At 38.7% G+C, this 25,629-nt stretch overlaps 1 protein-coding gene across 14 annotated transcripts in view; it reads left to right on the forward strand.

Annotated features, from left to right (window-relative positions):
* The window catches only part of MICAL3 (microtubule associated monooxygenase, calponin and LIM domain containing 3), a 163,761-nt gene that overhangs the window by 61,342 nt on the left and 76,790 nt on the right, over positions 1 to 25,629 (forward strand). For 13 of the 14 annotated variants that reach the window (XM_065645013.1, XM_065645046.1, XM_065645037.1 and 10 more), the window contains exons 5-21: positions 624 to 725; positions 1,278 to 1,433; positions 2,007 to 2,107; positions 2,770 to 3,027; positions 3,610 to 3,725; positions 5,029 to 5,155; positions 5,668 to 5,761; positions 6,898 to 7,045; positions 8,305 to 8,501; positions 9,358 to 9,470; positions 9,951 to 10,013; positions 10,728 to 10,901; positions 12,026 to 12,112; positions 17,417 to 17,512; positions 19,691 to 19,747; positions 21,624 to 21,728; positions 24,283 to 24,390. In XM_065645013.1, coding sequence (XP_065501085.1) covers positions 624 to 725; positions 1,278 to 1,433; positions 2,007 to 2,107; positions 2,770 to 3,027; positions 3,610 to 3,725; positions 5,029 to 5,155; positions 5,668 to 5,761; positions 6,898 to 7,045; positions 8,305 to 8,501; positions 9,358 to 9,470; positions 9,951 to 10,013; positions 10,728 to 10,901; positions 12,026 to 12,112; positions 17,417 to 17,512; positions 19,691 to 19,747; positions 21,624 to 21,728; positions 24,283 to 24,390 — 2,102 coding nt within the window. The remainder of the gene's footprint in view (positions 1 to 623; positions 726 to 1,277; positions 1,434 to 2,006; positions 2,108 to 2,769; positions 3,028 to 3,609; positions 3,726 to 5,028; positions 5,156 to 5,667; positions 5,762 to 6,897; positions 7,046 to 8,304; positions 8,502 to 9,357; positions 9,471 to 9,950; positions 10,014 to 10,727; positions 10,902 to 12,025; positions 12,113 to 17,416; positions 17,513 to 19,690; positions 19,748 to 21,623; positions 21,729 to 24,282; positions 24,391 to 25,629) is intronic. The other variant, XM_065645099.1, reaches the window with a different exon arrangement.

A 25,629-nucleotide genomic window follows, 5' to 3' on the forward strand; every position in this document is an offset into this window, starting at 1 on the left:
TGCTTATGACTCTAGGTCCTTTCCTCATGCTTCATTAATGAGAGTAATTATTAATACACTTTTTGAATTTTTTAATAGAGTTTATTCTTTCTAGTGACAAATCCACATTAGTTACTATATAAAACAGGATCACCTGAAGTACCAACAGACCAAGACACAGTAGATTGTAGTTGTTCCTAAAATATTTAAGCCTATTACACTTAGAAGATATCTTTTTAAAACAACTCCGTTCTTTGCATTCACTGAGGATATTTGTATCAGTGCCTGATCCTTGTTAGGCTTTTTGTATCTTTGCGAAACCTCTTCTCTGATCGCCATGGTAGATGGTGGCTTACTTGTTTTTTGGCATCCTATTAACCGAATAGATCGTAGAGAAGGTATAAAGGTTGGAGTGATCCTTAATGGTGTAGTGGTCAGGGGGGTTTTCCGGAGCCGTCTCTGTCTCTGATTCCCAGTGAGTGGCTGTGCAAGTTAGCAACAGCCCTGTCAACAGTATAGCTGTCCTGCAGTGTATCTTTCCTGGCCGTGTGAGGAAGGGACTGTAGATAGTTAGAAGTGGTATTATGTATTTGTTCTGTTATCACCACAGTTTATATTGTCATTAACTCTGAGTTTATCAACAGGAATAGGTTGGCGTGCATTGGTCCACCCAAAAACCCATCCAGTATCTGAGTATGAGTTTGAAGTAATCATTGGAGGGGATGGCAGGAGGAACACCCTAGAAGGTAATGGTGTATCCATAACTGACTTTCAAATAGAACTTATTCTTAAATTAGTTAGAACAAAAATGGCCTTTAACATCCCAATCAAAAATCTGGAAAGACATTTGACTAGTGAAAGAGTGATTAAAAGTCCATATAAAAATGCATTTGTATCAAAGACACGTGGGTTGTCTTTTTCTTCTTCTTATGCACTGGCAATGGAATTGGATATTTCGATCTGGATAATTTTTCCTTCCTAAATTGTGTCTTTAGTTGAGTACTGTTGTAGCGCAGGAGCAGGAATTGAACGGTTGAATATTATTCTGGGCGGTAGAGAATTCTGTCTTAATATTTTTGATCCAAGTTGCAGGGTTTGGAAGAGGTAAGAAAGAGAGGGAAGCTTTTTCCCTAAATTAGAGGTTTCCTTTTTCTGATGTTGCTTTCTCCGTGGAGGAGTTTGTAATTAATCAGATCCATTCTTTCTTATTATTTTCTTGGGGCACCTGTCTATGGCATGCTGAGCTTTCTCTGAAGGTAGAGTGCGTTTTTCAGCGTTACTACTTATGCTTCCTGTAGGGTTTCGCCGAAAAGAGTTCCGTGGTAAACTAGCAATTGCTATCACAGCAAACTTTATCAATCGCAACACCACAGCTGAAGCCAAAGTAGAAGAGATCAGCGGTGTGGCCTTCATATTCAACCAGAAGTTCTTCCAGGATCTACGAGAAGCCACAGGTTTGCCAGCAATTGCCAGATTTCCAGTGAAAACTTTATTATGTCTTTATTATTACAACTTCATAACTCAGGTATCATGTTTAGTCAATAAATGAACATCTTGTGCAGGGAAGTCAGTCATTGCTGTTTCTCTTTGAAGTCTGACTTCCCCATTTTTACAGCTGTTCTGTACAGCTGTACAAAGCAGATGTGTATCATTCAGATGTGTGTCATTTTTGTTCAGAAGTGGAGAATGTATTTCCCTGAAGGTTTTCGGGAAATCTGAACCCTAAATAGGAAAAGTCTGAATCCTGAGTTCAGCTTCCTGCATTCCACATCTGAAAGCAAACCTTAGAGTGATGACAAATATGTTTTTTAAAAGATGTAGCTATATGCAAATGAAATGTGCTGTTTGTCATTTTGTTGAAGATTCATATTTCAAAGTCATCAAAAGCATGGGGGAAAGCTGCTTAGTGTGCTCTCTAAGGTTTTCTAATTGCATAGTTTCAGTTTGCTTTCTTCTGATAAAACTCTTGTGTTACACGTAACTTGTAACTCGTTCCTTCACTGCCATGTCTTTTGTTCTGTCACAAGGTATTGACTTGGAGAACATCGTCTACTACAAAGATGATACACACTACTTCGTCATGACTGCCAAAAAACAGAGCTTGTTGGAAAAAGGAGTGATACGGCATGTGGGTATTTCTCTATAAAATAAGATTTTTGGGACAATTTGCTTTCAGGAAGCTGAAAGAAGGGAAACGTGCTTTTCTTCTGCCATGTGATGTTTTTATACAGATGTATTTTAGAACAGAAATATATGTTGTTAATGCCCCTCTGAAGTATTTTGAGCCATCAGAAGATGTCTCATCTCCAAATTTGTATCCCTTTGTAGACTTGGGACTTTCATTCATTTTAAGATAAAACATACTTAAAGAACATCCGATAGTTTAGTTGAGCTTCCCTCATTTTTTGGGAATGAAAAAGCAGGGAGTGAAGAAAGTATTGGAAATTTACCTATATCTTATTCTGACAGAAGCTGATTTCAAAGTAGTTTGGCCACAAATGAATAAATAATGATTAGGATCTTGTGCCTTTTGTCTGAAGTGTGTGAAAAGAAGTGCTGAGAAGTTTCTTAGCCCTTTCAGAGTCAGAGATGCTAGCAGGACTGATTACTGTGTGCAATAAAAGATGTACAGGTTCTCTCTTGGAAGCATAAACATGGATAAGAGTAAATGAAATTAGAGGTCAAACCTGTATCAGTGGATTTGGAGGAGTTTTAATGCCAGCTGTTGTATATACCAGTCTTAAACTTGTGGATTTGGGTATTTCACTCTTGCTTTTCTCTTTTGGGCAGGATTACGCTGACACAGAGTTATTACTGTCACGGGAGAATGTGGACCAGGAGGCTCTGCTAAACTATGCCAGAGAAGCAGCTGATTTCTCCACTAATCAGCAGCTGCCGTCGCTGGACTTTGCCATCAATCACTATGGTCAGCCAGATGTGGCCATGTTTGACTTCACGTGCATGTATGCATCGGAGAACGCAGCCCTGGTGCGAGAGCAGAATGGCCACCAGTTACTCGTGGCGCTGGTTGGGGACAGTCTCTTAGAGGTTTGTGTTTTAAACCTGTCAGGTGTAAACAGTGGATTGAAGCACAAGCACAAGCCACTGCACCCATTGCTGAAATAAGCACTGCCTATAAGAGAGTTACTATAAGGCAAGCTGCTGTTTATTATGTAATAAAGTGTAAGGTTTGAAGAAAGGGTAGGAGTGTTGGGAAAACTGAATATTTAGGATGGTAACAATCTTGCTTAAGAAAATATGTGCAGAGATTTTTCTGAAGTTAACATCTGTCTGCTTCTTATTGGGACAGATAGGCTCTCTACAGAACCTACTGTAGGTCTGTTAATAATCAGCATTTTGTACTGGTTAAAAAGTATGATCTTGAAGAGAAGCTGTTAAGGCACTCCAGGCTATGAATTGTCGTTGGCAGTAGAGGAACATCGGCTTTGTGGGAGCTCATTCACCATACATCTGGCTTCCTCTGGCCTAGCAGGAATAGAGCTTTAAGCTAATTACTGAGCTATAATTTCCCCGCAGATTACCATCTGAACATATTCTTGATATTTGTTTAAAATTTTCCCTAACTGATGCTTTTCCTTTCTCTGCTTTTTTTGTAAACTATAATATTAGCCATTTTGGCCAATGGGAACTGGAATAGCCAGGGGATTTTTGGCTGCAATGGACTCTGCTTGGATGGTACGAAGTTGGTCGCTCGGAGCTAGTCCTTTGGAAGTTCTTGCAGAGAGGTAATAGAGAAAATGAATACACTTTCAATTATAATCTAATCTCCAACGTCTCATCATTCATTCCAGTTTCTTCTAGGATGAATGTGTGGACGGAATGGGAGATATAGATTCTCGCTGTTAGAGGATGCTTGTGGGTATAATTCATTTGAAGAAAAAATTCCTTAAGGGGCTGATAAACTGAAGTACATTTATAGAGGAGTAAAAGATCTTGCAACTGTTCTTGGTCCCAGTTTCAAAAGCAGATTAGATTAAGAGTCTTTTTTTGGTGCTTATTGGTATTACATGGAGAAAAGTGAGTCTGACTGGCTGTCACCAGCTTTGCAGTAGCAAACCAGATGAAATTGTAGGTGCCTGAAAAGTACCAGAAACAAAAATTCTTGCCATCCCCTATTATCTTGCAAACATATTTTATTATATTCTTCCAAGGAAGCTGTGACCTGCTTTTATTTCTTGTTCTCCTAAATTGGTCACTTGGTTTCATATGAGGCAAACAACATCTGTTGTTTCCTTGGAGTATTGAGTTCTTGATGTTTTTATTGTCTTTGGTTGAGTGTTGTTTTGGTGCCTCAAGGTGATCTCTTAAGAGATCAGAACACGGGTAATTAAAGGATGGGATAAATAAAAGCAACAGCTAATAGAACCTCTTTTAAACTTAAGCAACTGCAGGTTGTGACCATCAGGAACCATTGTATAATTTTAAAAATCGTATAAATGGCACAACAGATATTTGAAATTCCATTTATTTGAAAAGCAGTGAGGATAATAATGTTGCAGTTGGAGCCAGACTTCCATCACCTTTCCATTAGACATTTGCAGACAGCAGCAAGATCTTCCCTGAGCCTTCTCTTCTGCACACTGAACAAACTCAGTTCCCTTGGCCTCTCCTTACAGGGCACATGCACCCGTCCCCTTGGTGGCACTCTTCTTGAGTCACTCCAGTGTCTCAGTGTCTTTACTGTACTGGGGAACCCTTTCAGTGATGTTTAATGTGTGATTTTTTTTTCCTTTTGAATTCTGGAGTTATATTGAATTGCAGATTTTAATATATTTAGGCTGAATTTTAGCTGTTCAGTGTCTGAAGTGGTTAGATTTCTGATCTGAATGTTTATCTCTCCGGGATTGACTTAGCAGCATTAGCGTAGATGCATCTTTAAAAAAAGGACAAAAAAACAAAACAAAAACACAACAAAAAAACCAAACCACCACGAAACCAAAGAAATCTAAAACAAACCAACCAAAACAGACCTCAAAGCTCTTTTCTAATTTTTTTTTTTTTTTTTTTTTTTTTTTAAATTTTCCCAAGGGAAAGCATTTATAGGCTGCTGCCTCAAACCACCCCTGAGAATGTGAGTAAAAACTTTAGCCATTACAGCATTGATCCCGCCACCCGGTATCCCAATATCAACGTCAACTTCTTGCGGCCACAACAGGTAACTGAACAAATGGTGCTTCTGAATGCTTGTAATCTGCATTATCTTTCCTTAGGTGAAGCTATGCTAATATTTGCGAACAGATAGTGAACTGATGTGACAGTATAACGTGGAAGCAGTGAAAAGCAGATAGATCAGTCAAGAATAGACCTCCATACTTCAACAAATGCCTTTTTAGAAATTTTTTATTTTGATGGTTTTAACCATGCTGTAATGATACATGAAATTTATGCATTTGTGTGTGTGTGTGCCTATGTGGATTTTTTTTTAATAATCCAGTATAGCAGCTTGTCATTACAATTTGGTGTATCCACTGTGCAGCAGCAGTCAGCTAGACTGGTCAGCACTGACAAGCTGATCCTTCTTGTTCTGGGGTTCTTAGGCTAGAGATTTCTCCTATGTCAGTGTACTTGTCTTCCCTCTAGTGCCTTGTGATGTCTCTTTCATGTCCTCCATCTGGATCTGGGGTCCATGGCATGTTGGTAATTTTTAATCGTTTTGTGTTATTTTAGGTACGCCACTTGTATAATACAGGAGACTTGAAAGACATTCACCTGGAAATGGAGAACTTTGTGAACTCCAGGACACCAAAGCTGACTCGGAATGGTAGGCCTGGCTACTGTTCTATTCTTTTTGGTATTCTGGAGCTGGATCAGTGCAGGAAGCATACAGCAGCTATAGGGCTGTAGAGTAGTATTTAATCAGCATATTTTGGTTTAGAAAATGTATGCAGCAATTGTCAACAGTCTGATTTTCAAGTTTTTCAAGTTTTAATTAACATGTAAATATATTTTTGTTTGCCTAATTTCTCTTGCTTTATAATGCTGTTAAATTTCTAAGCATATTTGCTTATACAAGCGTTTATTTTTCTCCTTTATTCTGTAACAATGTCCTTACTTAAAGGGCAGAAGCCCAGCCTGAATTCACTCTAACAGTAAACTCAGAATTCTTTCAAACATAACAGAAGTTATCTCTTGTGCAGTCTTTGATGTCCATGCTTTCCTTTAATCTCATCTCTTAGCTTAACCAAATGAAACCTCACTTTGCTTGAATTACTCTGAAAGTTAGATGTCTTGTGATAAGCATTTCAGTATCTGTCTGCTTGTCCTGTACCCTGAGGGGTATGTTGAACTTTTCCTTTTGCACACCTTGCCTTTGGATGTCCAGATAGTGTTTGGGGACTCTCAGAATGGAACTTTGCTGCTAAGCTTCCCTTTCACTGCTGAATAGCAATGTAGTCTTTTGATTTGTTCTTTGCCCTGCAACTGTGTCCCTTTAGGCGGTAATCTCATCAGATCTTGCAGTAAGGCAAGGTCAAAACAGGTCAATGCTTTTAAGGGAAAGCTTTCAAGAGAAAAGTAAAAGTTGCAGAAGTACATTTGTAGTTCTTCCATTAGAAATAGTATATCTGGGCTTTAGAGAGTATTGTGCTACTGTATATCCTTTTGATCATATTTAACAACCCTTTGCAACTGTTTTATAATTCCTGGGATTCTTATACAAGGGCTAGAGTGAAAAGCCTGGCAAGTTATAACTTAGATAATTACTTTTTAACAAATTAAAAATCCTTTCTTGGATCTAAAATAGGTAAGATAATATTTTTTAAATATCTGTCCTGTATTGCCTATTGTAGAAGGAACTTGTTGTTTATGTGGTTTTATTTATTTGTGGTTTTTATGTTGTATTTAAAATTGTGAAAGGGATGTTGTGCATTTCTACTTAAAACCATGATTTTTTTACAGAGTCTGTAGCTCGCTCTAGTAAATTGCTCAACTGGTGCCAGAGGCAGACCGATGGATATGCTGGTGTTAATGTGACAGATCTCACGATGTCATGGAAAAGCGGCCTAGCTTTGTGTGCCATTATCCACAGATACCGTCCAGACTTAATGTGAGTAACTGCCTGTATTGAATAACTGGGAAGAGTAGAACGTTATTGATATTTGGAACTAATAGTATGGAGACTGAGGCAATACTTTCGTGACTTATGGAGAAATGTATTTAAATGAATTCGATTAGGCTTGTTAGAAGCTAATGTGTGGTGATTCACTAGTGGAGTGGAAGGTCATAATAGCTTGATGAATATGATGTTAAATGTGTTGTCATTTTCCCTTCTGGATGATTTGGCAGAATTAAACTTCAAATTGGTACTGACTGGAAAGCACTACTGACTGGCAGCTTTTTTCTCTGTGAAGTTAGTCAGGAATAGTTCATAGCTTCAATTAAATTTCTCATGACTGAGTCTCTACACAGCCCTTTATAAATCTGTTTAACAGTAAGTCTTTTTAAAGACTTTAGGTTGTTCTTTTTAGAAGTAGTGACCGACAGTCTAAATAGGGACATTACTACTGTTCGTACACTGACATGCTGATTGGATAAATGAGAGAAGTGTCCTCCTGCATGATATATTGAGTAAAACAGTCCCCAGATTCTAGAATGGGAAAACACTGGCTGAAAGAAGTAACAGGAGCAAAGACTCTGGTACTTTAATTGAAATATGAAGTGGCTTCAACTTCCCAGAGGGACATTAGAAAAAATAAATGCTAGAGCTGTGTTTAATGACATAATCCAATGTAAAGCATGCTGAAAAATTGCTTGGTTATTCCCTTCCATGTACACTGAATTACTTCTCATTTAGTGTACTTGAGTTAACCTGAGCTACTCTGTTTAATAGTTATATAGCTTGTGGAGAGTTCAGATAGCTTTTTGAATGGTTTATATAACTCTCTACAAGCTGTAACTTTTTATGTAATTCTACAAGTTTTGGAAAATGCCAACAGAACTAAAATATGGATCAGTCAGGAAAAAAGGGGACAAAAGTGAAGACTTAATTTAGTTCCAAGCACACAAAAGATTTTATGTAGGGGAAACCATACAGTCTTCCAGCAAAGGAGGAATTGAAGATATATTTCAGAGGATAATAAAGTTTTTAAGAAGAAAAATCTGGGTTTGGAAGAGTAGCAGAAAATGAAAAAAGAATACATTTGAGCCAAAGTTCACCATAATTAAGTAGCATCAGCCCTGCAGTATGAAAAGGTGGCTGGCAAATTTGGCAGATTTCAGAGAAAAAAAAAAAGATGTATCTATGAGTTCTTTCAGAAGACCAGTTTCTACTTGATTCAGTGCATGCTGTCTTGCTGCCTTTTGCAGAGACTTTGATTCTTTGGATGAGCACAATGTGGAGAAGAATAACCAGCTGGCCTTTGACATCGCTGAAAAAGAGTTTGGAATATCTCCCATTATGACTGGAAAGGAAATGGCATCTGTTGGAGAGCCAGATAAACTGTCGATGGTGATGTACCTCACACAGTTCTATGAGATGTTCAAAGACACCATCCCCTCTAGCGGTAAGGAGTTTGGGGCAGGTCTCTCAGATTTAAAGACAGCTTCAAGATGCATGTGTGTGCTTCAGTTATCTTCATGCTGCTTCTGTGTAAGCTCACACTAGTCACAAATTTTACATTACAAAAGTTGACTTCTTATTGGTGCTGATAAAGACCATATTAGCAACATCAGGAGCAAGAAAATGAGTTAATACAGAATAATGTTCTCAAAATAATGTCGTCAAAAATTCTAGACTCTTGGCTAATGTGAGTTGCCTTGCTGGTAGCTTTTTAGTAGGTAATTCCGAAACACTGGCCAAGTTTTATATCTATTTACCATCCATGAATGGTGCGAGTAGCTTCAGGCCAATGAGGAATGGAAGTTCTTTGATTAGAACTGAAAGATGTAATTGTCTAACACAAATCAATATGATCTACTTTAAATATTAATAGTGTTGTTATAGCTGTTTCTTTATTATTGATTATTTTAATTCAAGTCTATCATTCTGGTGGGAAAAAATGTGCTTAATAGCCTTTTAAAAATATGTGTGTCAGGTATTATTTCCAAAACTCTGAGCACTTTTTTTAAGAGTACTGATGATCATGATGCTCTTTAAACGTGAAAGTAAACAGAGTAAACAAACACAGTATTTATTCTGAATGGTTATATATCCTAAAAGGAGAAATTATTTTGGCAAAATGAAAAAGAGTAGCTGAGAAAGGTATTCATTCTGGCTGTTACAATCATTTTGTACTGAGAATTTAAGAGAAAGCGTGTTATCTTTAAAAAAATCAGTGAGTCCTACAGTTGTGTATTTCGTAATAGCACCACAGAAATAATTTCTTGACATTCTCTTGTCCTACCTGTTTTTACTAACAGATAGTCTGGACCTGAATGCAGAAGAAAAAGCTGCCCTAATTGCCAGTACCAAATCGCCCATCTCTTTTCTCAGTAAACTGGGACAAAGCATCTCTCGGAAACGCACTCCAAAGGTATCCAAACTACAGTCCTGATAACGCTTGTGTCTGTTGGGCTGCTGTCCCAAGTAGGTGGCACTAAAAATGTACGTGTAAGGGTGTATCTGCTGTGTGTTTACAAAAGACCATGTGTTCGTTAGCCCTTGGCATGGGACAATGCATGACGTTTATAACTGCAGAATTACATCTGTAATATGTACTCTCAATTAGTGGTATATTTCAATCTTAAGATCCTAGCCTTGTGGTAGTATTTGGAGGTATATTTCGTATTGGAACATAATGGGTTGCTCAGTTTCCAGTTAGTTGAAAGTGCTGAACAATTTCCAAATTGAAGGGAAGAATCCCCTTAAACAAATGGTGAATCAGCCCAGAGAAGTAATCAGTTGTGTTGCAAAGCTTATTTAAGTACACTGGTGACATTTATCTCAGGCTGGAAAGGTATGAGGATCCTTATCTTTGGTTTTTTTTTTTTTTTCCTCCTCCTTCCATTTTCAGGATAAAAAAGAAAAGGAACTGGATGGTGCAGGAAAGAGGAGAAAAACCAGCCAATCCGAGGATGTAAGTATTACAGTGAAGAAGGTGTCAGGGAGGAAAACATGTGGTAGGTTCCTTGTTCCCACTTCAGTTCTTTCATTTTCTATATCTAGACAAGGTTTATATAACTTTTTTTAAGATAAAAATTAATTGTTCTTCAGGGGTTATGCTTTCTTGTAGCTATAGTGCAAATATTTTACTGATGCTTATGAAAGAATAGTACACAAAAAATGAAATGTTGCAGTTCTTTCATATTCTATTTTTATTGCAGTTTGCTTTGATCTGATGAGAACACTAGGAATAAAGTTTTCATTTAGTAAAGTCATACAGTATAGTCAGAATTTTAATTCATATTTAAACTTTGGTGCAAAAAGCATACAATTGTAGTAAGCAGTCCTTCACTTGAAATGTTTATAGCCAAACAGGTACAAGTGAGTTAAAATCTAGTGCTTTGAGTTGTCAAGGAAGGTTTGAAGATAGGCCTTTCCTTTGTGTCAGTGGATTCATGGGAGTGTTTCAACTGTGATGTCTTTGGTAGGTAAATGCATCAAATAAGGCTGATAAGTAAAGTTTAACAAAACTTTTGATGACAGGCCAAAGGAAATTTAAACGTGAGCTTTCAAGTGCAGGCTAATAGATTTGTTTCCTACAGTGCTAGAAAGTTGTCACAGCAAAGTGGTGGAGAGAAAAAGGTGATCTGATTGAATCGTGTTAAGTTTTGATATTGATGATTGTTAGGAGGACATCCCGCGAAGCTACAGAGAAGAAAGGCCCACACTGGTGAGCGCCCTGACAGAGAGGAGAATTGATGCTGCCATTGGGAATCAGAACAAAGTCAAGTCTATGGCAACCCAGCTACTGGCCAAGTTTGAGGAGAATGCGCCAGTGCAGTCCACAAGTTTACGAAGACAGGTAGGAGATTGGTAATAAAACACTTTATTTTGGAATTATGGAGGAAAATAATGAATAATAACATGTATTCCATGAAACTGGATGCTAGTGGTGCTCTTCTACTTCAAAGACTCTCCTAGGGAAGGGTAAAGCTTACTCAAAAGAGAAAAATTTTAAATTTAGGAGTATGGGATAGAGAAGAACTTCCTAATAGAAGTATATTTCCCTGCTACTGCCCATATTATGGTACGTAAACTCTTTCAAAAACATCTCACCAGCACTTTGGTTCCTTTTATAACTACTGTTGCTGTTGAAAAGCTTTCCAGGAACATCCCGTTTCTAAGAACTGTCATTTAATTTCTGATTTGAAGGTTTTCGTGCCAGGTTATGTCTGTTTGTTCTTGTGAACTGTGGTTAAATTGTGTGTGTGTGTGTAAGCACAGCAGATAAATTCCTGGGAGTTTCTTCACAATTGGGATATTTGTGTCATTCCAAATGAGGCTTCCTGATGCCTGCTGGTTATTCAGGGTGATATCTGAACTACTGCAACTGCAGGGTAGTTGTCTTTGAAGTTTGACTGAATCACTTCAGGCTGCTGCTGGCAGTGCCACGTCAGCAGTATAAGGCTCAGGATGGTTTAAGTGTCTGAGTTCTTGATTTGGTGCATAGTCTGTTCTCATAGCTTATGCCAAGCTCTGTGCTGCTGTGGCCAGATCGTGAGTGGGACCTGACCTAGCTGCGTTAAAGCTAGGTCAAGTATGTCTATGCTACACTGCATATCAGTGTCCTAGCATAACATAATCTCAAAATGGTAACATTTATCCCACTCCTTAACAGTCAAAAGTTTCCTCGGCCACTACATATTGACTGGAATAACCAGGCTGATTTGAAGAAACAGTGAAAATGAATAGAAGATTTGAAAATATGCAGAGTTTTCCATTTTTTGATTTGTTGTTGTTGTTGTGTTCCCCCCCCCCCCCCCCGTTTTATATTTTACTTGCTAAATGAATTATCCCCTACCCCATTGTTTTTCCTTAAATGTTTGTCTGTCTTATTCTGTATCACATTTCTTTGGCTTTCTTTGAGTGTCCTTTACTATTTTATCTTTCCTCCTTGGTTCCACTTTCCCTACAACCTGCATGCAGCAACCTGTCCTGCCTTATCAAGAACGTGTTCACAACCAACCATCCAGCAGACGAGAGCAGGGCCGTCCCATACCCCAGTGGAAACAGGTAAATAAACTGATTATAAATACAATGTATTGCCTGCACCCAACACCAGTTATCACTGTCCTGTTTCTAAACCAGTCCTTTTCCAGCACGTTGTGTGAATCCATAATTTTAAATAATTTAATTTTTAATGAATAAAATGAACATCTTCCTCTGGTAATGATGCGCAGTTTAATGTTTTGAAAGGACTTAGTCAGATTTTCCCTGCCCTTTTACACTAGTTTTAACTTTCCAGGGTGTCAGTGGATATTTTAGCAGAAACCTTGCCTACAGAATTTCTAGATTTTTCTGTTAGGAAAAAAAGGAAAATATGTAAGCAATTATTGCAACTAATAAGGTTAAAGGTCTCATACCATCTATGGTCTTCAAGCTCTGTCTTGGTATAAACGGTAAAACTGATTATGAATTTTGCTATTCACATGTGAAATTTTGTGTGTTCTGCAGTTACAGGAGACTTTACTGTGGTTTTGTTCTCTCTATGAGAAATGTAGCTTTCCTTGCCAACTTCTCACATTCATTGCATTGCAGATTCCTGTATTACTGTGAATTTAGTGAATTTTAGGTTTTCTGCCACAGAGGGCTTCAGAATAGGGATCAACAGCAGAAAAATCAGCAGGTATCAAATTTTATTTCCTCTTGTGTGTTTTGGCCTATTGTCATTGCCAATGTTTTTCTTTCAGCCATGCACTTTCAAAATCTATGGCTTGTGACAGACAGGCAGATAGGGATAATTATTTCACTGGCATCCTCTGCTTCCACTGTTTCCCTGTGCAAATGGCCTCCTCAAGTTTCTGAAAGTGCTGTTATATTTTTCTGGCAGCCATAATTTGGAGAAACATCTGCTTCTTTCTGGTTACTGTTTAATCAGACCATACCTTGGAGTCAATAGGAAGGAGGTGACACTAGTTTGGAAATTAACTGTTCTGCATGATTATGGATTCATGGTCATCTTCACGTTCAAAGCATTCAACACAATTAATGCTGCATGACATGACCAGTGCCATGTTCTAGAAGATTTCTCTCCATGGAAGAAGACCCAAGCCAGGGGAATTTTTGTCAGCAGGACTGTCAAGAGAGTCTTAAAAATGTCAGCATGATCTTTACGTTTCTTGGCTCAGTGTTTGTTCTTCTACCTTCTGTCTCATTAAGATCTTCTTTATAGGCTAATGAACACTTTCAGTTGGATACACAGCATCCATGGTTAAGGCAAATTTCATTTCTAAAGAATACTTCCCAAGTAAAGGAGGCAAACCAAAGAACTGATGCAGAAGAACATAATATGGCTGTACCATATTAAGTCAGTTGATGAGCACTGCTTATGTTACCCCACAAAAAAAAGAAAAATTGGATTGCATTGGTTGTCTTGTTCAGTTCAGAAGAATGAAGATTTGCGTTTGAGCACTCAGAAAAGATCACATCCCTGCAGCCTTGAGATTTGTATTTCAGACCTGCTATTGAAACTTTCTGAAGACTTTATAATTCAGCCTGTATGGTGAAACACAATAAGAACTTTTGTCATCCTTTTGTAATTGATCAAAACAAAGGACAAACTTTTGTTTCCTGCTTTTATGATGAGGATTTTCTCCTCACCGTGGAGAAGTTTGTCGTTGTTGTGTTTGTTCTTGTCTTTACGAGCATAACATGATTCTTAAAAAAATGGGAGAGGAGGAAGAGAAAAAAATCCTTCTGGTTTCCCTCAACTTTGATAGCATCTCCGTATCGGCAGCAATGTAGGGCAGATATTTGCAAAATCTTTTTGTATCAGTTGTACTTTCAGAGGACTTAAATTATCTTATTGAACACTGACATTGATTGCCTTGTGTGGATGATTTCCCTCTCGAGATTACACCTGGAGATGATCTTTCCTTGATAGGCTTTACTGTGTCAACAGAAGATGATTGGTTCTTGGGCCCAGGTTTCCTGCTGGATTTGCAGTGCTTTTCATCTGAGAGTTGAAATGGAGAAGAAGAAAACTGGCTCCCAAGGATGCAAAATCTGCAGGATATACAGTAGGATCAAAGAAACAATTGATATGGTCTCTGTTCTATTAGTTGTGTGGGGAAATGAAGAACATGAGTTGTCCTCATTCGAAAGGCATGGGTGTATACAGATCCATTATTCTGAACTGATCAGAGATCAGCTGAGGCAGGAATCCATCCACTGAGCCAAGCACCCAGGTTTGCCAGGGTTGGTCAGAAGTCCATTCTGCAGGAAGTTGTTGCTGAAGCAGTGCTTCAGCTGACTGCTGAGACTCCTGATTCTGTTTGCCTGCCACACAGAATCCAATAGCTGTGCGACTGTACCTTTCTATGGCATTGAATCGGCTTTTGACAGTGACACTGGGCACTCTAGCTACAAAGTTGTTTCCTCAACCACAGATTACCAACAGTGGAGTTGGTGCTGGCTACCAGTACACGTTCTTGGAGATGCTGTAAAGGAGTAGCATTGCTCCTGACAAGCTCTTTAGGGAGGATGTATGTTTACTAGTAGTTTCATTAAGCTGTGGGAAAGGGTTTTCTTGTCTCGCACAGGTGTCAGAGTTCACGAGCAGAAACTCTTGTCAGTGACTGCGTGTAAGATATATCACGTAGCAAATACCTTGTGCTGAAGAGTCCTTTGAAGAGTAGCAAAGCAGTTCCTAAGGGGACAAAGTGGTGACGTGTTTTTGACGGAAACCGCAAGTCGCCTAATCTTCTTTCCAGTAGGCAAAATGAAGTTGAGATCCTCAGGGGTCTTTGGGCGAAGGGCAGTTTCATGTCTTGTGATTGACAGGTTTGGTCCTGCATCTTGGCAACTGTGTGGCAGAGGAAAGCATCTTGCAAAAGCATCAGAGTGATTGCAAGGGAGAAGCAAGACAGTTGCAAGGGATGTGGTCTGGATTGGACCCCTAGTTTTGATGCAAAATTTATGTCTGCCTTGGGCTATTGCCTGCCAGTATCTGTCAGATGGACTTCCTTATCTGTACTGGCTTATCAGTTTAAGCCTAGAATCTTCTGTTGCCCTGGAATTAAGAGTTATGAGGCCAGCAATTTCAATGAGTTTGTAAGGCAGAGTGTCTCTGTGTCTGTACAGGTGTCTTGCTATGACAGAATTCCTAGAAAGAGTGAAATCCTGGGAGAACCTGTTCTGAAGCAGTTTTTACTTTCATCACAAGACCTTTAATGCTATCTCTTTTGGAAAGGGAAAACCTTCAAAATATCAAGCAGGTTAAAAACTTCACCAATCTGCTGCTCACAGCATGCTGTGTGGCCTGCATTTTCCTCCTAAATTGTATTACAAAGTTTGCTTTATTGAGCTACACTTCTAGAATGTTGACCTGTGTTGTCAAAACTGGGTTCGTGCTATAATGAGCATCTCAGCAGCAGCTAGTAATGCATGAAGATACTGTTAAGTGTACGTGCACAGTGGAAATGTGTGTCATTTTTTTGTGATGGTACTGTCTACTAAAAAGGTTGGATTGTGTTTCATGGTGTGGTGGTTAATCTCCTTAATGAATGCCTACTTGTATAAAAGCATCTTCCATGGTGTGTTCACTTGCTCTCCAAGGCATTTTCGGAAAGAGCATTTCATCAGGGATCATGAAGCCATTGGAAAGCCATATGGTCTATCCAGAAAGAGGATCTGCCTGTTTGGGTATCATATGGAAGACGAGCCTTTTTAGCTGAATTTTGTACTGACTTTCCAGACTTCCACCTTATGGGAGTCTGGACTCCCACTTTCCAGACTCCCACCTTCAGCAGTTTTCTGCTACAGTTTCATAGGTCTCCTAACAGCAACAAGATATATGTATAATACCTAAGCTTAAATCACCGATATGTACAAAGACGCTTGTAAGATGGAGATCACATGTCTTTTGGTGCACATCTTTTCTGCCTCTGGAGATCTGATGCTTGTTCTTTTGAGATAGTTTCCTGAAGTGTGATCAAAGTGCAGTAGTGCAAACTCTTTTCAGTAATCTTGTTGGAACTGTGGTTTTTGAAGATATGCAATGACTGAGTTGAAATCTCAACAGAAGACGACTTACAGCACCAATAATTTCTGCAAATATTGTTTTTCCTGCTTAATTTCTTGTTTAAATCTGTTGATGTATTTTTCCTCTTTCCTGTAGCCATCTTTGTATGCTCAGAGATGCATGCTACTGGAAGACTGAGCATGTACTTCATATACCTATATGATGTTATATTCTGAGACTCGCCAAGGAAAAATACGCAAGTTTGTGAAAATTTTGAAATTTGAAATGCAAACTCGGCCGTGGTCAGACCAAAGTCCATGAACAGCTAGAAATTAGTGACTTCACAGCTGAGCCTTTTGAAACGGCATATAAATATTCCTCATCCACTTCAGTGCAAAGTCATGTACTTTAGTTTAAGCTGCCTGTAGCATCTGTTTGAAACAGAAGAGTTGATGATTTTTTTTTTCTTCCTCAAAGGGAAGAAAACACCCAAACAGATGTTAGTGCCAGCTCAGCTGTAAGGGCAGTAATGATCATCTGTAGTATCTTTAAAGAGAGTTTCTTTGGAGGCTATCTAACAGTGGCTGTGGATACATAGCATTTTTTTTTTTTGGAGTGCAACAATTTCGAGAGATGCTCTGGGGAGAACTCAAAAGAAAAGGAAAAATCAGGCAGAAGATACATTAGTAATCAAGAACTGGTGGAGAAAATACTAGAAAGGCCTGTTTTCTGGCATATTAAAATGAGGACATGTATGTGCATTGGGTAATATTTAGACTATTAGATATAGCCACATTTTGGCTATAAAACAGCTGTACATCCATTCTAGTGGAATGGTGGAGGACAATTCAACTGGCGTGAGATGGTTTAATATTTGTAAATTAGAGAGGAAGGATCTGAAGCTGAGAACAGACCAACCATGACTTGAGTTGTATTGTTAATGAAATGCAGGCAAGAGTCAGCAGGGTGGATATTTTTAAACATCACAAGGCACAGCAATAAGTAGTTTTTCATGATGCGAAGAGAGCAGTCCAGCTGTGCTATGGAGAGTTACAGGTTGTACCTTTCGCTGATCGTAAGCCAGGAACTGTTGGTTTAATTGATGTTTGATACAAGTAAGTGTTCATTGGCTGCCCCTAGAAGTATCTGTCAAATGGACGTGTGGTCATGGGGCTGTGGGTGAAAAACTTGGATCTTTCAGCTTCAGATGAAATGTGGTATTAGGTCATTCCTGAGAAGTGTGAGATCGTGGTCTCTCAGTTTATGCAGTCTAGGCTGTCTCACCAAAGCCAATGGTAATGTTATCCATTTTCTACCGTTATGATTTTTTTTTTCTTTTTCTGTTTTAAAAAAAGCTGAGGACTAAGGAGCGTTGTCGGACCTGCCCCAAAAAAGTGATCATGCTCTCTTCTTACACTCCACCTTCCTCTCCACCGTATCCCAGGCAGCAGGTGATTCCCTCTGCATGCTCTGTCCCTCTCTCTTCATTACTGCTTGTACAAGTGACTAGATCAGTTACTGGATATCCCATTTACAAATGCATTTCCAATTTTATTTTTTCAGATGGTGATAAGGCTTCTTCAACCTATTAGGTTAGAAACATAGGTCAGCATATAGCTCACGAGAAGCAGGATTATGATTTTTTTATCTGATCCACTGGAGACCCTGAGATTTTACTTCAGGGTAAATTGTAATTACAGTAGCTTTTCTCAGTTTCAAGTTGCAGCAAAATAGAAATGAAATGTTTGGAGTAATGCAGGGAAAGAAAATGCAACTTTTCTGCTTCTCCACTCTTCATTTAAACAGGCGTGACTAAAATTTTGCCCTTGTATACATGAAACTCTTTTAGGATTACTTGTATGAGGTGCTTTTTTGGAGTATTGTACTGGCCACAATGTCCATTGTGGTCCTTCTGTTTCCTTCACATTCAGGCCTTTGTCACACAAGAGTTTGTGTTCAGTCTGTCTGATTTTGTATTTGGAGCAGTGAGAGCTGTTGTCAACACAGTGTATAAATGTGCATCCAGATGTTATTGCACATGTATTTGTTGTCCTTCTAGTTGAATATTACCTGAAATCCTTTAATACTTGTGTCTTGTTGTACGTGGTTATTGTGCTTCTTTGAGTTGTATCCTTTTTGTTTCATTTTCCTACTGCAGTAATAAATTCCACTCCTCCCTGATCAATCCTGAACTAATCTTGAGGTGATAAAAACGCAGCTGCAGTTCCATAGTGCTCCCATAACTTTAAGTAAGGATTGTACAAGTAAATTTCCCTATAGGTGGAAAATGTTTATTTTCTGAACACTTGTGTGCCTGTAAGCTCTGTAAAGGTATATTACCTTTCAGCAGAGTAGACAAGACTTATTCTTGGACATAAAGTTTGACTTGCCATATTGCTGTGGTTTCTCGGAGTGTAGTTACATGTCACAGTTAATCTGGTCTAATTATTGTCAGCCTCCGGAGCACACATTTTCCACTGCCTCTCTGGTGTCTGCATCTGCAAAATAAGTCAGGTCTGCTTACTGATCTGATTTTAAAACTGCCCTAGCAAAAAAAGTAGTTAGTTTTCTGGCACACTGTAGACAGCATGCGGTGCAAGGTAGGATACAGGAATGGACATCTAGGCAGAATGGGTGGGGAAAGCCCTTTTCATTATCAAAGCCCACATTTAAACTGAGTTGAGTGTAGTATTATCAGATCATGTGATAGCTGGCTGCCTTCCTCTTGTAAATATCCTTTGAAAATTTTGACAGATACATTTTATAAAAGAAAGGTTTTGCCCAAGCTTACAAATAAGAGAAGCTAAGGCAGTTAAATGCTGAGTTTTACTTTTTAATCTGTGGTATGGGATTCATTTTCCATAGTCCTAAGGACCCCTTACCTCTATGTTTTCCCTTCCTAGTTTCCCCAAGTGTTTGTTTGTCCTGTGTCTTTTTGGTTGCCTAGTTCAGTCATGAGAGCCAGCTACTGCTGGGTCCAAGTGTACTTCGGCCATTTTCTGTGTTGTGTCCTGTAGGAAACTCTTTTTTCCTGTCTTCTTGCTCAAACGAATAATTAAAAAAAAAATGGCTTCCTCCTTTTAAGTCTGAGGAATTTTTACTCCCTGTGCCACAGAACTGGTCTGTTAGACTCAGTTGAGGGGTCTGCTTTTGGAGACGATCTTTTTTCCTTAGGAATGATTTCTTTTCCTGAAATTGTCTTGGCCTAGGCCTCATAGTGGGTCAGATGGATCTATGTCCTTGTTACACTGATTTTTTTTTTTTTTTTTTTGAACTTGTACTTCTGCACTTCTAATGCATTCATTCTGTCACTTCTTTTAAACTTTCCATTTCCTTCTTTTGATCTAACATCACAGTATGAGTTATATTGAGTGTCTTACCATCTTTATTGTACTAATTCTGTTACATTGTGGTAATATATTGTGGTTTACTGACCTAATATGAATATATATGTTTTTTAAAAAATTCCCTACAGGAGGCAAGCTATTATTGCCGGGTTTAAAATACTCTTAATAAACTGTCACTGTGGCCTCTTTTCTGCCTGCATTGTAAGAAAAATCAGATGAAGTGTGTTTTGACCTGGAAGTTGGTCTGTGGTTGTTGTTAAGCTCATAATTTGTTGCCTGCAGAGAAACAGGGAGCCTGGTGCTGACTATCCTGGGGAGCAGAGTCCCAGACAGGAAAGGGTAAAGAGCATGAACGAATGGCATGGGTGCTGATGACACAAGGCTGTGGTGGATGTGTGCAATACAGAGAGCAAATATACTGGGTAGTAAAACACACTTATCCTAATGCTGCTATTAACATGCTGGAACTGCTGAGAGTAAATTAGGAGTGATTGTTTCTGTGTGATACCCACATAAATGCATAACAAGCCTTCATCAACAGTTTGCTATATGCTTTTATTTTGCCATAGATCTAGCACTTAAGCTCTTCCCATTCTTCTTTTTCTCTTACACCTCTTTAATGAAGTGTGCTGTGGCTGTAGCAGAACAAGAAGAGTTACATGTTTTGTGCTAATTCATGTGAACACGGGTGCATTGTTCTCACTGCTTGCTTTCTGGATGGTTAAACAACTGGCATTCCATCCTGCCTCCTACAGGCCAAAGTAAAAGGAAAAATGATGAGGCATTATTTAGTATAGAGATTTTGAAGCCTTCTTAACAATGAAATATTCAGCAGTCTGTCTGAATAGCTCAGTATTATGCAGAAGCATGGGAAAATAAGAGATAGGCACTCAAAAGAATTGGTTGAATTAAATTCATATTGACAAATTAATTGACATTCCAGTAAAGGCTTTGAATGAATTAAGTCATAAGTGGTAGCCAGCTATAAAACTGTTTCAACTTTCAGACTGTGTTCTAACAAAAGACTCTTGTGGGGCGAATGTTTTCTGACAGGCAGTAGAAAATGAATAAGCATGTGTCTGCAGTGACATAGAAGCCCACAGCTTTATAATAGGCCATAGTTTTAGTGAAAATGATCTAGTAGGAAGGAGTTGGTGGAACTGAAAGCAGCTGAAAGTAGAGAGTATTCTTAATGCATTTGAATGGGAAAAGTGTTTTCTCGTAAATTGGGTGTGAACCCAATTTTCCATTGTGCTTTGGAGTGCAGTTAGCAATACGTAGCAGCACCCTGGCATCGTTGACAGATCAAGCCTGAAGTTTCTTCATGCACAAGTTCGTAGTTCCTGGTCCATTTACTTTTGAACTCTACAAACAAATTAGCTGAAGGCTATGTGATATTGCAGGTGTTACTCCTGTCTTCTACAGCAGGCGACAAGCCAGGTCTTTTTCCGTGTCACTAAGTGTATCACCCAACAGTTTAAGAAGACTGATAGGGAAGACCAGAATAGCAGAGGTGTCAAATATTACGCCTGGGGTGTGTTGACATGACAGTGCAATAAGAACAAGCAGGACAGTGAAGCTGCAAAAGTAAAACTGGCAGCTTCTGTGATACTTTGATTTTGCTGTGCTTTGCTTCAGCCAGCAAGTCTCATTAAGCATCCTCTCTTTTGTAAGCACAGCATTCACTTTTCATATACCAGTGGAGATGAACTCATCCTTTATGAGAACTGAAGTATATTATATATGTTTCTGTGCACAAAATCTGAGAAATGCAAGTAGATGCAGGTTTAGATATGTAAAGAAATGTTCGATAATCAAGAACTATGGTGAAATAAGTTGGCAAATAAGCTCCTTTGTGCATGATAAAGCCACTTTTTTTTTTTTTGGATGGTAATGCCAAAGGGAGAGGCCACACGCTTGTTTGGTTTTGGCTGCAGCAGTCCTAGGTAGGAGAGTTGTGAATAACTACTAATTCAACTGTTTTTTCTTGGCTTTGAAGGCCAAAACTTAGCACTTCATTAGAACAGTAGACACTGGAAAAAGATAGTTTCCATTTATTGGAAATAAAAATAGTCTTCACGTAGAAGCTGCTCTTACTGTTTTGCATGTGAGTTTCGTACCTTTTGTCTAGCATTTCAGTGTCTATTCCTTTTGGGGCTTTTTTTTTTTTTTTTTGCTGGTTTGTTTACTTCCTCCCTCCTTCCTCACCTCGCAGAGATATCCTCGTTTATTTTCTGATGACCAAATGCCTGAGAATGTTGAACAAAGGGCATGTCAGCTTGCTGCCCTCCTGGAGTCCAGACCTGCAGCGAGGCATCAGGTGACTACAGCCCTACCTATCTGGTGTCCTGTATCAGTGCGAGATGCTGGGTACCGGTGACAGCTGGGGTCAGAGGGATGGAAAAATTGACCAAAATACGATGACCATTGCTGTACAGTCATGTGGTTAAAAAGACACGGTCAAGCCTATTTTGTGTAGTATTTTTATCCTACTTGCTGTAATAGTTCTTAACTGTCTCCTTGTTTGATGAAAGACAATGTTTCTGTTTCTCAAAACACAATACAAACAAAAAGGTAGAAAACAGCCTCCAAGCTTCAGAATACCTGCTGAAAACCGGCTGCACTCCGGCTCAAATCATCTCACAGTGATTGTTTACCAGTCAGTTGCTCACAAATTTTACTTGCTTCTGGAAGCAAGAACATTTGCATTTTCCAAGCGTAATTCCTGGCTCTGAAGTACTACTTTTGTGTCCATACTTCCTGTATGCTTATTTCCAGCGGTAGAGTTGGCAGCTTGTGCAGATTTTCTTTGATTCTAGTGTACATTTTTGGTTTGGTTTGGTTTTGTGCTTAATTTGGCATATGGGGGCATGCCAGTTTGAACAGTGATTTCTCACGTTTCTAGTTGCTTGCCCCTATCTCAGTTTTCAGTTTTCTTAACAGTAGTTGGCAAACTGGAGAGTGGTTTTGGAAAACACCATATGCATAAGTGATCTTAAAGGTCTTTTCCGACCAAAACGATTCTATGATTCTGTGTTATTTTTCATAACTTACTGGTCTGAGTTAACCATGTAAAATCAAGCTTTCTTCTTGAGCCGGAGTATAAACTGTCCCAGCACTTTTGCTCGTGGCTGTAACTTTTCTAAGCCATGTCAAAAGGAAATTTGTAACATTTAGGTCACTTTCCATTGCTGTTCTTTTGGGGATGCTGTCTTTGCTGACAATTGAAGTCAGCAAAGCTGTTCTCCAGGAATGCAAAGTGAACCTTTGGCTGCATTTGAGATAGCATTTGAGGACATAGAAGAAACGATGAAAGGCTGGATAAGAATACTAATCTGAACACATTAAGATCCATTTGTTAATGAGTGACACAACTGAAGACCTCAGGCATGATCCAAGGATAGCCTGCTCATGTGCATTTCCTTACTCGGTTGAAATGATGAAATAGAAATTAACATCTAGACCAAAACATGTTGCTTCTACCTTTTGTGTTGCTCTCTAGCACTTTTAAGCCCCTTTTGAGGGTGGAAAAGATTAACAGCGTTACAATGCAAAGGTAGAAATTATTTTTGAAACTAATTTCTGTATAGTGCAGAATTAAGGAGGAGAGTCAATATAGAGGAGATGAAGAACACAAAGTAGAGGAAAGGATAAAGTGGGTAGGGCAGAGAGGAAAAAGAGGAAACAGATGTTGGAACACTGCAGGCTATGATAGTTTATGATTAGGATTTAAGGGAAGAAAACAAGAAAAATAGAATAGTAAGAGAAAGAAAGCAAAGACAGCCATTTTCAGAAAAGAAATCTAGTTAAATGTTGATGATCTTAAGTACAAAAAAATCTGTGTATAAAGTAAACAGTTGTATTTCTTTCAATTTGGGAAATTGTGAAAGCCAAGCTATTTTGCATTTTGTCCAGTAGATTTAATCTTGAGGCTAGGCTATTCTAAGTGGCTATAGCTATTTTCGTGGGTCATGCAGCTGCATGACATTTATTTTTCCTTTTTATAATGAAAAACCTAATTTTCTTGTAAAAGAGGGTAAAATATTTGAAATTTGTATTTTTCTTTCTAGATTATAATTTCTAGGAATGCACTGTGTCTAGCAGTGCTATTTTTCTGATACTTCTAGGTATTTTTTTTCCCCTGTTTGTGTGAAGCATTTCTTGGGAGATAGGCACAATGAGCCATAGAGATAATGAGTGGGTTATGTTGAAGACCAAATTTTGGGTTCTTCTGTGAAGAAACAGTTTCAGAAGGATGCAAATTCTCAGTTTGGCATTTGTTTGCCATTTGATAAGCAAGAACAGCAGATTGCTTTATATCGTTTAATTCATTTTAGTGTGTTGTTTCCAATCTGCTTACAGTAAATGTTAGTTTGGAAAGGAAACTTGCCGCTAATTACTGCAACACATATAAGTTAATTTCTTTCTCTCCCATCCCCAAGGAGAGCAGGCTTTTGGTTTATATAGTTAAAATGTAGAAGAGGTCTCACATGGCCTGAAATATGATCTTAGTGCCTTGGGCCAGTAACAAAGAACAGTGGGAGATACCGGAGGAGCAGAGGAAGTTGATTTGGGATCTATGCCAGTGGCTTAGTTGGTTGGGTTACCGGAGGTTGGACATCTGTGGAAGTAGGTAACTGCTTCCAAACGGTTCTAAATAACTTTAAAACTTAATAAAGAGCAAATTAAGAATAACTTACTCTGCCTCACTAGGGAGAAGGTGAAGATACACTGGACATTTTTCTCCAAGTTTTCCTACAAGAGTCTTTAAGAATTTTTTTTATGGTGGACAGAAGGGTCTGGTTGTTTTTTTTCTCTCCTCTCTTCCCTCCATAGCCGTGTATGATTGTTTTGATTTTTATTTTATTTTTTAGCCTGAGACTGAACCGTCTCGCCGATTCTTTGTTGACCAGTGGGAGCTCTCCCTTAGCCTCCGTTCTTCTAATCGCCCTTCTTCACCTTCATCTGACTCTCTTCGACAGGTAGCGTTAGCCTGAGCATTGCAAGGTGCACTCAGCTGTGTTCGCTTGCTCCACCCTGGTCCCATCAGCTGAGGACACACCACAAGAGATGGCTGGGCTTGCAACGCCTCACCTGCAGAACACAATGTCTGTGCAGATTCATGCACAAATGAGAAACCAGAGGCAACCTGTGTTGGCTTTTGTCAGCCATAAGGCAGTTTGAAACGAAATATATTTGATGTTTGGTGTAAATGAAATGCATCTCGTACATCTCACTCTCAATTCAGTCTTTTTGAGCACTGATAGTCTTCTGGCACTGCAGTAAAGCTTTTTTGTTTTGCTTGCTGCTTTCACTGAGTCTTGGGCCAAACTACAGAATGCATTTGTGCCTATATGCTTAATGGACAGTGTGAAATAAAAAGTACTTTGGCTTTCTGAAAAATCAGTGAGAATTTGAACTAGTTGCAGTTGTCGTATATAAAAAGCAGGAGCTTGATTTGACCCAAGCAGGAGTGGGTTCTTTGCCCACTCTTGAAAATGTTGCAGAACACTGTATATCTTGAAGGATTTTGCCTATGGGAGGAAAGATAAAATGCTTCTTTTAAGACCCAGTGTTAGGCCAGATGTGATGTAATGGAAAAAACCAAAACAAATTAGAAACACAGAACCTCAAATCAACAATTCAGCAACTAAATTTCTCACACCAAATAGTCTAAGGTATTGTGAGTTAAGATTAGCATGATCACTTTTTAAGCATGAAACTTCATATGTGCTGGTAGAAATTTAAAGATCCTGAAGCATCTGCAGTTAAGGTTGGATGAGGGTTTCAAATCAAAACTTTTTCAGTGGAAACCTGTCTCTGCTAAAAGAAAGTTTTTCCCACGGAAAAGCTTGAACTGTATTTTAAGAAAACTTTAAAGGCCTCAAAGGTTTCCAGTCTTTTGAGGCAAATGGAAAACTCTTGACCAGATGATTATGGTTTCCAGTTAAAGATCAATGTGGAATGAAAGGAAGAATTTTTTTCCAGTGGGCACCATTTCGAATGTAATATTTGACAAGATATGATATATGACATTGAAAGGCAACTGTGCGCATATATGTGTGCACACATTAGCTGAGGAAGAATATGGAATCTGGAAAGTTTTGAAAGACAAATCACTTGTTATTTCTTGCATATATAAATACTGTGAGTGCTCTGCATTTTGGAGTGGAATCAGTAGACAGGTAGAACTTCTTTTTGGGTAGAAATAAACCCTCATT

Source organism: Caloenas nicobarica, chromosome 1, assembly GCF_036013445.1.
Source record: "Caloenas nicobarica isolate bCalNic1 chromosome 1, bCalNic1.hap1, whole genome shotgun sequence".
Classification (NCBI taxonomy): Eukaryota; Metazoa; Chordata; class Aves; order Columbiformes; family Columbidae; genus Caloenas; species Caloenas nicobarica.